Raw genomic sequence first — 12,350 nt, forward strand, 5'->3', positions numbered from 1 at the left:
AAAACTCAAATTGAATCCAATTCATAGTCTCCAGGAGAAGGACAAACAAGATCCAAGCTGACAAGGTGAGGCACTGCACCCCATCTTTATTTCCCATATTAATTGCCCCACCATTAATAGCCATGTTTTAAGCTGCTGAAGCCTTGACTGCTGGAATTACCTCCCTGCTTCGCTACCTTTCTTTCCATCTTTAAGGTGTTCCTTAAAACCAACTTCTTTAATTAAGCTCCTAATATCTCCCTATATGCTTTGTTGTTAGGAATTCCACTTGACAATGATCCTATGAACTGCCTTGGGGATGTTTCACTGCAGTTAGACACAGTGTATATGCAAACTTTTGTTGTGCTTAAGGCTCATGATCTGCCTTTGTAAAAATTTTGTTTATGGAATGTGTGGTTACTGCCTAGACCAGCATTTATTACCCATTCCTAGTTGCCCTTGGGAAGATGGTGATGAGTTGTCCTCTTGAACCATTGCAATCCCTGCTTAATTTTTTAAAAAATCATGATCTCAAATATTTGGGTAACAGGCACACTGTATGCGTCCTCAGACTGTGAAGTACTTAGACCTACCACAGTGCCACACACTGGATAGAATGATACTCTGGGCAGTTGAAACAAAAAGTTATAACTTCAAAAATCTTATATTTTCAGAGGTAACTATTACTAAATCACAACTACTCCTGTCACAGTATTTTGACATTACCAACAAGACAGAAAATTAGTTCTTTTCCACAGATGTGCTGATGCGTTATAACTCAAAACATGGACGCGATAACATTTTTCTAACTACGTGACTAATCAGTTTCCATCATGAAAGATGGGACTGATCAAGCATTTGGATTCCTACCCAATATTCCTTCAGCCGCTTAACTGGAATTTCATCCTTGAAAAGAGATGAAAGGAAATGGTATGAAGTCAATCAAAAAGGCACAAGTTAGAATGAATGAAATAAACTGAACAAAATAAATAACCAAAGAAAGTAAAAGCAAAATACTGTTAATACTAGAAATATGAAATAAAAACAGAAAGGGCTGGAAATATTCAGAAGGTTTGGCAGCATTTGTGGAGAGAGAAACAGAATTGACTTTGAATTGACTAGAACTCTCCATCAGAAGTGAAGGAACTTTTAAAGAAGGGATGAAGATGCTAGTTTTGAAGGGAAGGGAAAAGGTGTATTTGCTAAGGAAATAATTCATAATGCATTTATAGTTTATTATTGGGGCTAAGTGAGGTAGTTGAATGAGAGGAGTTGGGAGAGTTGTGGTGTATTGCAACTTTTATTAATATTTGAAGTTTATTCAAGGTGTGAGGTACCTTATGTTTAATTTGTTTCAACGCCAGTCAGAGAGAGCTAGACCCAAGGATATGTAATTGGGTTATGAGTCCTGCTTGGACTCTGAATGAAGTATTGAAACCAACCAGAATTATTGCTTCCTCCTCAACAGAAATGTTACTGTTATTTCATAAATAAATTGTAATCTCCCTGAGTTTTAAGATTCTAGGTGAAACTCCTCTGCAAATATTCTCTCACCACAAAACGGAATGGGGGTTTGTGAGTTTTTCATACAGAGGTCTGAATGAGACAGTTAAACTTTTAAGCACACACAATTTTTTTCTATAAGAAGACATGCAATTGTGGTGGTTATACAAAAAATATACGTCACAAGCTAGATAAATCCTGAAAAGATAGTTCATATTTCTATTAGAGAATTGTATGTTTAGACTTTATTTGCTACGGATATAGCATTTCAATAGAAAATCAGGCTTGCCATCAAATATTAAAGTTATAGTATCATAATTCCCAATATGTGAGGTTTTCTCGGTTTAGGACAGGTCTGAAGTCCACCTACAGGAATCTAATGAATCTGGAGATTTGATTTTGGGTTGAAATATTTGTAATGAACTTTGGGTGTGTATAATTAATAATTAAGTGGAAGATGTTCATATGATCAAAAATAGACCACTCCTAATTAGTAACCTATGTTTGGTGAAAGAACACCTATTATAATAAGGTTGCCCGTTCAATTTGTAAAAAATATTGGGAGTGATTCTCCCAAAAAAGTTTCAAGTGCTGAATTTGCAGGAAAACTGGTGTAAATTACGATTATTTTCTCAGTGGGAGTTCAGACTCGAATCTCCCACACTCTGTGCAATGCAGAGGTCACAATCGTGAATATCATTAAAAGCTCGGCAGGCAGGGCCTACTCATGTGGAGTCTGAGAGTTCCGGAATTCTGTGCGTGCGCAGACGCCCCAATCTAGCAGGCTCCAACTTGCTGGCCAGCTCAATCACGAGCCAGCCTGGGACCTCCGCAACGCTGCCCTTCTAGGCTCCCCCCATGGACTGATGCCCCAAACCGCCCCCCCCACCCCCTCCACCCAGGAGTGCCCTGATCTCCTGCCTCCCCCACCCCAGCACTGACAATCTCCCCCCACACCACCAGACCACCGCTAGCCTGCGCCTCCTTCTAGTCCTAACCGATTCCATGCAGAGTGGCAGCAAGACCCTCCACCCCCACCGATCAACCCTAAGCCCTGCCCCAAGCCCCACCCCTAGGCCCTGCCCCTTGGCACTGTCCAATGCACAGTGCCTGGGTGCTCCCTGGGCATGGGCATTTTGTCCCTTGGGCAGTGCTGGGGCACAGGCTGGCACTGCCAGGGTGCCTATGCCCAGCTTCACTCCAATGGGGCCTCCTGCTAGCTCCCTGAAAGTGGGGAGCTACTCTAAATCCTGCTGGAGTGAAATTGTACTGGCGGGGTAGGAGATGCTATCGGGTCCGGAGGTTTCAGTCCTGGGTCTGATGATTACATTCAAATAACATTACAATAAGATTAAAATTACTTACCTGCTGTTCCCACTGCTTTCCAGTGTGGTCCCAACCACAGCGGATATCCATCGCTGGGAGATGCACGGGTGTTGGGAATACACGCGTGAATCCCGCAAATTGGCGCATGCTATTTTCTCCCGGCCTGACCTGCCAAAACATTAGCAGGTCGGGATGGGAGAATTGCAGCCATAATTTTGAATGTACTCCTCAAAACTGGACTCTATCTAACAGTCATGTGGGTCAATGTTGCTTAGGCAAGAGACAGTGTCCAGCAAGATAATAAAACTTGAGGCCTGCACTCTTTTATCTGATTACGGTTTTAATTATCACTGGCAGTATGTGATAGTGTAATAGAATATCATTCTTAGGTGTAGTAAGTAGTCTCACACCACCAGGTTAAAGTCCAACAGGTTTATTTGGTAGCACAAGCTTTGGAGCACTGCCCCTTCATCAGGTGAGTGCGGTGGCAGTTCTCTAAAGCTCGTGCTACCAAATAAACCTGTTGGACGTTAACCTGGTGGTGTGAGACACTTACTGTGCCTACCCCAGTCCAATGCCAGCATTTCCACATCATTTTTAGATATGCATTTCTTCTCAGTGAATTCACGTTGTTGTGAAGGGAGTTAACCATACTGTGTTTGTAAGTTAGGGGTGGTTTGATTCTTGTTAAAATATGTTTCACTATGAATTTACCCAAAGTAACTTTAAACCAAATATTCCTGTATTAATTCCACATTATTTGACACTTATTGCTTCACATGTTGGAAAGAAGATCAAGGGAACAGAAACTAGTTCTTGTACAGAAAGTGAGTCTGGAGAGATTGAAGCAAGAAGAGCAATCAGAGCTCGGTGTCAGGGTTGAGCACAAGCTGGGGATGTGCAGGGAACAGGGAGGATGAAGGCACTGTGAAATGCTTATCTATTTATTGATGGCAACTTTGGGCAGTGACTTCCTCAGAGTGGCAGTCAGAGGTGGGTTCCCACTTTGCACTGACTTACCTGTGCTTAAATTCTAAAGTGCTTGCTTCGTCTGACCTTTCTGACTAAGGCTGGGTGAGACTGAAAAGGGAAGCGTGTCCACAGCTCCAGTGGCATAGTGCAAAAGGAACAGAGCGCAGGAGAATGCATCTCCTTTTTACAGTACCAGCTATTGTAAAGCAAATGATTTTGAAGGTCACATTGAAAGGGAGAAGATAAATTTCTAAGCTAAGTGAATGGGATGTGGGGGTTCAGACGTGGGTGAGAAGGATCCAGACAAGGACCTTGAGTCATCTTGAGGGGAAGTAAGAACATAAGAACATAAGAATTAGGAGCAGGAGTAGGCCATCTAGCCCCTCGAGCCTGCCCCGCCATTCAATAAGATCATGGCTGATCTGTCGTGGCTCAGTTCCACATTCCCGCCCTCTCCCCATAACCCTTAATCCCCTCTCTTATCAAAAACCCATCAACCCGCGTCTTAAAAATATTGAGCGAGGCAGCCTCCACCACTTCAACGGGCAGAGAATTCCAGAGATTCACCACCCTTTGAGTGAAGAAGTTCCTCCTCAACTCCGTTCTAATGGAGAAGGATCTAGATAGGCTGGGCAAATGGGCCAGGAACTGGCAAATGGAATTTAATGTTGGCAAATGTGAGGTTGTCCACTTTGGTAGGAATAATGGTAGGAAGGACTATTACTTACGTGGCAAAAAACTGCAGCAGGCGACGGTGCAGAGGGACCTCTGGGTCCTTGTGCATGAGTCGCAAAAACCCAGCCTGGAGGTGCAGCAGGTGGTCAGGAAGGCGAATGGGATGCTGGCCTTCATAGCGAGGGGGATTGAATATAAAAGTAGGGAGGTCTTGCTGCAGCTGTATAGGGCACTGGTGAGGCCGCAGCTGGAGTACTGTGTGCAGTTTTGGTCGCCGCACTTACGCAAGTAAGGGGGTGGGGATTCGATATTGGGGAGGATAAGGAGTAGGGAGTTGGACATCAATGGGCTGGGAAGTTTGACTTTGGGTAAGGAAGTTTGAACATCAGAGGGGAAGGAAGACTCGGACATGAGGGGAGAGGAGTTGGCCTTGGTCGGGGGAATGTCAGACAACAGGAGGATGTGGGAGTTGGACATTGCCAGGGGCTGGGGGGACATGGAGGGCCAGTGATGATAGTCAGACATCAGGGGGCTGTGATAGGGTTGTGGGGGCTAGATTAAGTAAGATGGGTTTGGGAATGAAGGGCTTAGTTGTGGAGGAGGGTGGGTGAATCCCCTGGGGTGGGGTGTCCCATATACAAGAGGACATGATTTAAGGGTGAGGGGGGAGAGATATAATTTGGATATGAGAGGAAGGTTCTTTACGCAGAGAGTTGTGGGGGTATGGAACGCGCTACCGAGTAGGGTGGTGGAGGTGGGAACGTTGGACTCGTTTAAGGTTCAGTTAGATAGGCACATGAGTGAAACGAGGATGGAGGGTTATGGTAGGGGTTATTAAATAAGGGTTAGAACCTCGGGAGAGACCGGAAAGGCAGGCTTGTGATTAACGTTTTTGTCTTTATTCCGCAGGTGGAGGTCCACCTCGTTGTCAAACGAGGGGCATGCACACGGTGGGTCGTGCGTGGGCTACTCTTGGAGGTTCCAGGAGTGGCCTAGTACTTCGTGTTGGTGTGTGTGCTTGATCCTGGACCGGTAGAAGGGCGCCGCAAGGGTGACTAGCACTGCTAGCTGTGCAGATACATGGATTTGGGCCTGTGTCTGTGGGAGTTTGCGCATTCTCCCTGTGGATGTGTGGGTTTCCTCCGGGCGCTCCGGTTTCCTCCCACACCCCAAAGATGTGCTCTTATGCTGATTGGTTTTACCAAATTGACACTATTCTCCCCTGAATCTGGCTAAGTCAGGGGTTCTATTCGTAGACACGCAGGGTAGAATAGGTGTAGGGTGATGTGGCGGCGCGGGCTTGTTGGGCCGAAGGGCCTGTTTCCCGTGCTGGGTTGTTCTTTGTTATACAGGGCTTGGTTTGGGTCTTTAGCATTGTTACTCTGAAGCTAAGAGTGCTTTCACTCCTTCAAATTCTTTCAGAGTACACCTATTAGCATAACACTGGCAGAACCATCCAAAGTTAGCATTTTATATCGCTTTGTCGGATGGTTCCCAGCGCAGCACAATCGTCCAGGGGAAGTTAGTTCTTTTGGACAATTGCAGGGCAAACTCTTGCATGAAGACTTCCGAGAGGGATTCCCCAGTCCATCTCAAATCCCATGCTGAGGAGCCAGGAAGTTACAGACCTTTGACACATTTCTTTAAAAAACTATTACAGATTCTCGGTATCTTAATTTTAAAATAACTTGTTTTGCCACAAATCACAAAATAATGGAGATCAGTTTTGAATCATTCCAAATCACCAGTACTGAGAATTTAACATTGGCGAATAGCCTGGCTCATAACATAGCCCTGAAACGGTGGTACAACTGTGCTGCATCTCCTGCCTGTGAAGAATAGTTCTGCCAGATCTAACACACACACTTTTCTTAATAATCATCTTACAAGAGCACAGCGTACATTTGCAAAGATCTCTAAAGTCCACATAACTGGTTCAAATGTTACAACAGTTCAGCTTGCGCTGATTTGGGTAAAGTTTTTTTTGAAGTTCATTTATTAGTGTCACAAGGAGGCTTACTTTAACACTGCAATGAAGTTACTGTGAAAATCTCCGAGTCGCCACACTCCGGCACACTGTGAAGCAGCAGTATTAACCACTGTGCCATCGTGACGCCCATAGCTGTCAACTCAGAAGCAAGAAACTTCAAATGTTTTGGAATCAACAAATTCTGCACAGGTAAGAACAACCTATGTGCTCACCAGCTTCAGGTAAGTTAAAATGAATTGAGGGAAATTCACAGGCTGTCAACCACACAAAGAGAAAACGTGTGATGTTTAAATGAAAATACTACACTATAAGACCTCATTCTTTTGAATTTTCTAAATGAAGAAGTCCAATATTAAAATCCAACACGAAAAGAAAGCTCGGATTAGATTGGCTGGTGAGAATAAATGTTGAAGACAGTTATCAAGTTAAAACAAAGATAGCATTCAGCAAACTGAAATTCGAGCTACAATTCCAGTCACTCATTCCAGTATTTATAATCTAGGATGAGTGATTGTTGTTGAAAAGTCAGAACTCATTGCATTAAATGAAATCAACATATTAAAAATTGCACATTAAGGTCAATCAGCATCTTAAAAGGTAAGATAAGTTTTCAATTCTATTGTGATCAGCTCTACAGATGGGTTATGTCTAAGGAGTTTCTGAAATGTTGATGGACTTATGGCATATATATCCATAACTTCCAGATGCAAGTTTTTAGATTTTCAGAATTCAATATATCTTTGTAGCTCAACAGGTTTGTTAGGGCGCAGCATATGACTGCTGAGATTTACAAAGATTTGAAGGCAAAGTATTTTTTTTTGGCATTTACAGTTTATAATAAGAAGTAAAACTATTATGGTTAATGGTGGTGGCATTCATCACATTAACTTACTTAAATTCTTGACCAACAGGATGAAACATCAGGGCCTGGATTTTCCTCTGAATTAATGCCCATTTGGGGGCAAATTTGATGCAAGTAAAGGAAATGAAATGGATTCTTAGAAGCTACAGCTTTACATCTTCCACTCCAGGTTTTTAAAAGAAGGAGGTGATAGCATTGCAGATGGCCTAACTACAATCTGCTGAAATTTTTCATGACTGAGGAACCATTCCTTAAAATTGGAAAACTGTGCCTGTCACTCATTTATGTAAGAAAGCATCAGTGGGAAGGCAGGAAATTATAGAGCAGTTAGTCAAACAACAGTTATCCAGAGAAAACTACTGTGGATGCTGGAAATATGAAATAAAAACAGAAAATGCTGTAAATATTCAACAGGTCATAACACATCAGTGCAGAGAGAAACAGAGTTCATTTTTCACCTCTATAACCATTCAACCAGAACTACTATAGCTTTTAAGTAGATGAAAATGAAGGGGGGGGGGGGGTGGAAAAAGAACAACGTAAAGGCTGTGATAGGGTGGAGTATAGAAGGTATTAAATTATGAAAATGTTCATGTTGCAAGGCCCCAGGAAATGGTAAAGAAAAGTGCTTAAAAATAGTGTTTTTGAATAAGATGTGAATGGGTAGGGTAGCTGCCATTCTAAAAGGGAATAAGAGAACAAAAACAAAACACAAAACAAAATGGGGGCAAAATGTTATAATCTAAAATTGTTGAATTCAATGGAGAGTCTAGAAGACTGTTAAGCACCCAGTGGAAAGATGAACTTGAGCTGAAATGTTAACTCTGCTTCTCTCTCCACAGATCTGCCTGGCTTGCAGAGAGAATGTCCAGCATTTTCTGTTTTTTTATATCTGTTGTTGGGAAATTGCTAGAATCCATAATTAAGGACAACGAAGAAACAATGCTAAGAGCAGCCTGTTTCACATGTTTAAATTCTTAAAAAACTGTTGTAGCCCAGAGGTTGTCAGATAGCTGCTCCTGGTTTTGTTTCTACAATGTTCTAACAACAAGTAATGTTACACATCATCCAGCTGAATCAAAGAAACATCAGTTTTGTCTAGGATTGTTAACTATTGTAATATTTGTGAAATTACTTGTAAATCTAAGTTACATATTTTAAGTCACTTCATGGGTTCAAAACATAGAAAAAATCTGCTACATCAAAATAACACATAAATCCCAATCTGATAATATAATCTGATAATCTCCCTTTAGCAAAATAGCAGTAGCACAATCAACCTTTTGTAATCTAACCCACCAACAAACAAACAGATCTACTGTCCGTACAAAAAGCTTGAACAAAATACTGGTAAACATCCGAGAATCTCATGCAATAAAAACAGAACTTGACTTATTCAGTCAGTGTGAAATCAATAGCTTTTGTCTGTCAGCTGATTCCATCCCTTTTCCTGGCCTGAGGCTAACCAGACTGTTTAGATCTTAGTGCCACACTTGAATTTGAAGTTGTGCTTCTGACCTTACATCCATACCATCAATATTTGGACTTCCAGAAAGCATTCAAGAATGTCCCTCACAAAAGGTTAACCATGAAGTGGAGATGCCAGCATTGGACTGGGGTGAAATTTGAGATTCCAAATAAATCTGTTGGACTTTAACCTGGTGTTGTGACATTTCATAAAGTGTTAGCGATAGTATATTGACATGGATGGAAATAGGCTGGAAATTGTGAGTGGGAATAGGAGGTTCTTTCAGGATTGGTGATCTATAACCAGTGGGATTCCACAGGGATCAGTGCTGGGACCACAGCTGTTTACAACATATATTAATGACTTGGAGGGAGACAGCAAATGTACTGTAGCCACATTTGCAGTAAACACAAAAATAGGTGGAAAGGCAAATTGTAAGAGGGATACAAACAATTTACAAAAAAATGTTGATAGGTTAAGTAAATAGGCAAAAAATTGGCAAATGGAGTATAATGTGAGAAAATATGAAGTTGTTCATTCTGGGCAATCATTGCCTTATAATCTCCCTTTAGCAATTTGGGCAGCATGGTGGCACAGTGATAAGCATTGCTGCCTCTCAGTGCCAAGGATCCTGGTTCAAATTCGGCCTCAGCTCACTGCCTATGTGGAGGTTGTACATTCTCCCCGTGTCTGTGTATGTTTCCTCCTGGTGCTCCAGTTTCCTCCCATAGTCCAAAGATGTGCGGGTTAGGTTCATCAGCCATGCTAAATTAATCTTACAGTTGGGGGATTAGCAGGGTAAAAATGAGGGGTTATGGGAATAGGGCCAGGTAGGATTGTGGTCAGTGCAGATTGCATGGGCCGAATGGCCTCCTTCTGCACTGTATAGATCCTATGGAAGGGAGAACAAAAAAGCAGAGTATTATTTAAATGAATAAAAACTGCAAAATGTTGCTACACAAAGGGTCTTGGGAGAACCTGTGCATGAAACACAGAAAGCTAGCGCAGAGTTGCAGGAGGTATTCAGGAAGGCTAATGGAATGTTGACTCTTATTTCAACGGGGTTGAAATATAAGAGCAGTGAAGTCTTGCTGTGACTGTACAAGGTACCAGTAAGACCACATCTGGAGTACAATGGGCAGTTTTAGTCCCCTTACTTACGGAAAGATATTGTCTGGGATTCTCCCCAAAAACTTTAAAGCGCGAATTTGTGTGAAAACTGGAGTAATTCACACTGTTTTTTCAGTGGGAGTTCAGAGAAGAATCTCCCAAGCTCTGCACTGCACAGGCTGCGGCGTGAATATCATTAAAAACTATCCCCACTGGAAAGGCTGAAATCAGCATGCTGAGGGGGCTACTGTGTATATGGTGATCTGGGGTACTAATATCTTGGGGGGAAAATTTGCCAATGCTATTCAGGGGGGTTTAAACTGATTCAGAAGGGGGATGGGAACCTGAATTGTAGCTCCAATGTACAGGAGGATGAGAATAGGGAGGTCATGGATAAGGTTTCTAGGTCACAGCAGTGTATTGGCAGGCGGGAGGGTGGTTTGAGGTGCGTATGCTTTAATGCGAGGAGCATACGCAATAAGGTGGACGAACTTGCAGCCTGGATTGGTGCCTGGGACTTCGATGTTGTGGCCATTTCAGAGATATGGATAGAGCAGGGACAGGAATGGTTGTTGCAGGTTCCGGGGTTCAGATGTTTCAGTCAGAGCAGAGAAGGTGGTAGAAGAGGGGGAGGCGTGGCATTGTTAGTCAAGGACAGTATTACGGTGGCAGAAAGGATGTTTGATGTGGACCTGTCTATTGAGGTAGTATGGGCTGAGATTAGAAACAGGAAAGGAGAGATCACACTGTTGGGAGTTTTTTATAGGCCTCCAAAAAGTTCCAGAGATGTAGAGGAAAGGATTGTAAAGATGATCCTGGATAGGTGCGAAAGTAACAGGGTAGTTGTTATGGGGGACTTTAACTTTACAAATATCAATTGGAAAAGCTATAGTTCAAGCACGTTAGAGGGGTCAGTTTTTGTCCAATGTGTGCAGGAAGGTTTCATGACATGGTATGTAGATAGGCCAACAAGAGGTGAGGCTACATTGGATTTGGTACTGGGTAATGAACCAGACCAGGTGTTAGACTTGAAGGTAGGTGAGCACTTTGGTGATGGTGACCACAATTCAGCTACGTTTACCTTAGTGACAGAAAGGGATAGGCATATACCGAAGGGTAGAAGTTATAGCTGGGGGAAAGGTAATTATGAGGCTATTAGGCGAGATTTAGGATACATAGGGTGGAGTAGGAAATTGCAGGGGCTGGGAACATCTGAAATGTGGAGCTTATTCAAGGAGCAGCTACTGCGAGTCCTTGATAAATATGTACCTGTCAGGTAGGGAGGAAGTGGTTGAGCGAGGGAACCGTGGTGTACTAAGGAAGTTGAATCTCTGGAGAAGAGGAAGAAGGAGGCTTATGTAAAGATGAGATGTGAAGGCTCAGTTAGGGCACTGGAGAGTTGTAAATTAGCCAGGAAGGAGCTAAAGAGAGACTTAAGAAGAGCTAGAAGAGGACATGAGAAGACTTTGGCGGATAGGATGAAGAAAAATCCTAAAGCTTTCTACAGGTATGTCAAGAATAAAAGATTGGTTAGGGCCAGTCAGAGATAGCAGTGGGAAGTTGTGCATGGAGCCTGAAGAGAAAGGAGATGCACTGAATGAGTACTTTTTGTCAGTATTCATGCAGGAAAAAGTCAGTGTAGTCGAGCAGAATACTGCGATACCAGGTAGTAGACTAGAGGGGATTGAGGTACATAAGGAGGAGGTGTTGGCAATTCTTGAGAGTATGAAAATAGATAAGTCCCCTGGGTCGGATGGGATTTGCCCTAGGATTCTCTGGGAGGCTAGGGAGGAGATTGCAGAGCCTTTGGCTTTGATCTTCATGTCATTATTGGCTACAAGAATAGTGCCGGAAGACTGGAGGATAGCAAATGTTGTCCCCGTGTTCAAGGAGGGGAGTAGAGACCATCCTGGGAATTATAGACCAGTGAGCCTTACTTCTGTTGTCGGCAAAGTTTTGGAAAGGATTATAAGGGATAGGATTTATAATCATCTAGAGGGAAATAAATTGATTAGGGATAGTCAACATGGTTTTGTGAAGGGTAGGTCGTGCCTCACAAACATTATCGAGTTTTTTGAAAAGGCAACCAAAGAGGTGGATAAGGGTAAGGCAGTTGACGTGGTGTATATGGATTTTAGCAAAGCGTTTGATAAGGTTCCCCATGGTAGGCTATTGCAGAAAATGCAGATGCATGGGATTGAGGGTGATTTAGCTGTTTGAATCGGGAATTGGCTAGCTGATAGAACACAGAGGGTGGTAGTTGATGGGAAATATTCAACCTGGAGTTCAGTTACAAGTGGTGTACCTCAAGGATCTGTTTTGAGGCCACTGCTGTTTGTCATTTTTATAAATGACCTAGATGAGGGTGTCGAAGGATGGATTAGTAAATTTGCTGATGACACCAAAGTTGGAGGAGTTGTAGACAGTGACGATGGATGTTACAGTTTGCAGAGGGATATAGATAA

At 42.8% G+C, this 12,350-nt stretch overlaps 1 protein-coding gene across 4 annotated transcripts in view; it reads right to left on the reverse strand.

Moving 5' to 3' along the window:
- The window catches only part of zdhhc2 (zDHHC palmitoyltransferase 2), a 115,678-nt gene that overhangs the window by 33,663 nt on the left and 69,665 nt on the right, over positions 1 to 12,350 (reverse strand). For 2 of the 4 annotated variants that reach the window (XM_080187129.1, XM_080187121.1), the window contains exon 8: positions 850 to 885. The exons of the other annotated variants lie outside the window; for them this stretch is intronic. In XM_080187129.1, the coding sequence (XP_080043255.1) occupies positions 850 to 885 (36 nt within the window). The remainder of the gene's footprint in view (positions 1 to 849; positions 886 to 12,350) is intronic. 4 annotated transcript variants of the gene reach the window in all.

This window comes from Carcharhinus amblyrhynchos, chromosome 1, assembly GCF_965287045.1.
Source record: "Carcharhinus amblyrhynchos chromosome 1, sCarAmb.v2.hapA, whole genome shotgun sequence".
Taxonomy (NCBI): Eukaryota; Metazoa; Chordata; class Chondrichthyes; order Carcharhiniformes; family Carcharhinidae; genus Carcharhinus; species Carcharhinus amblyrhynchos.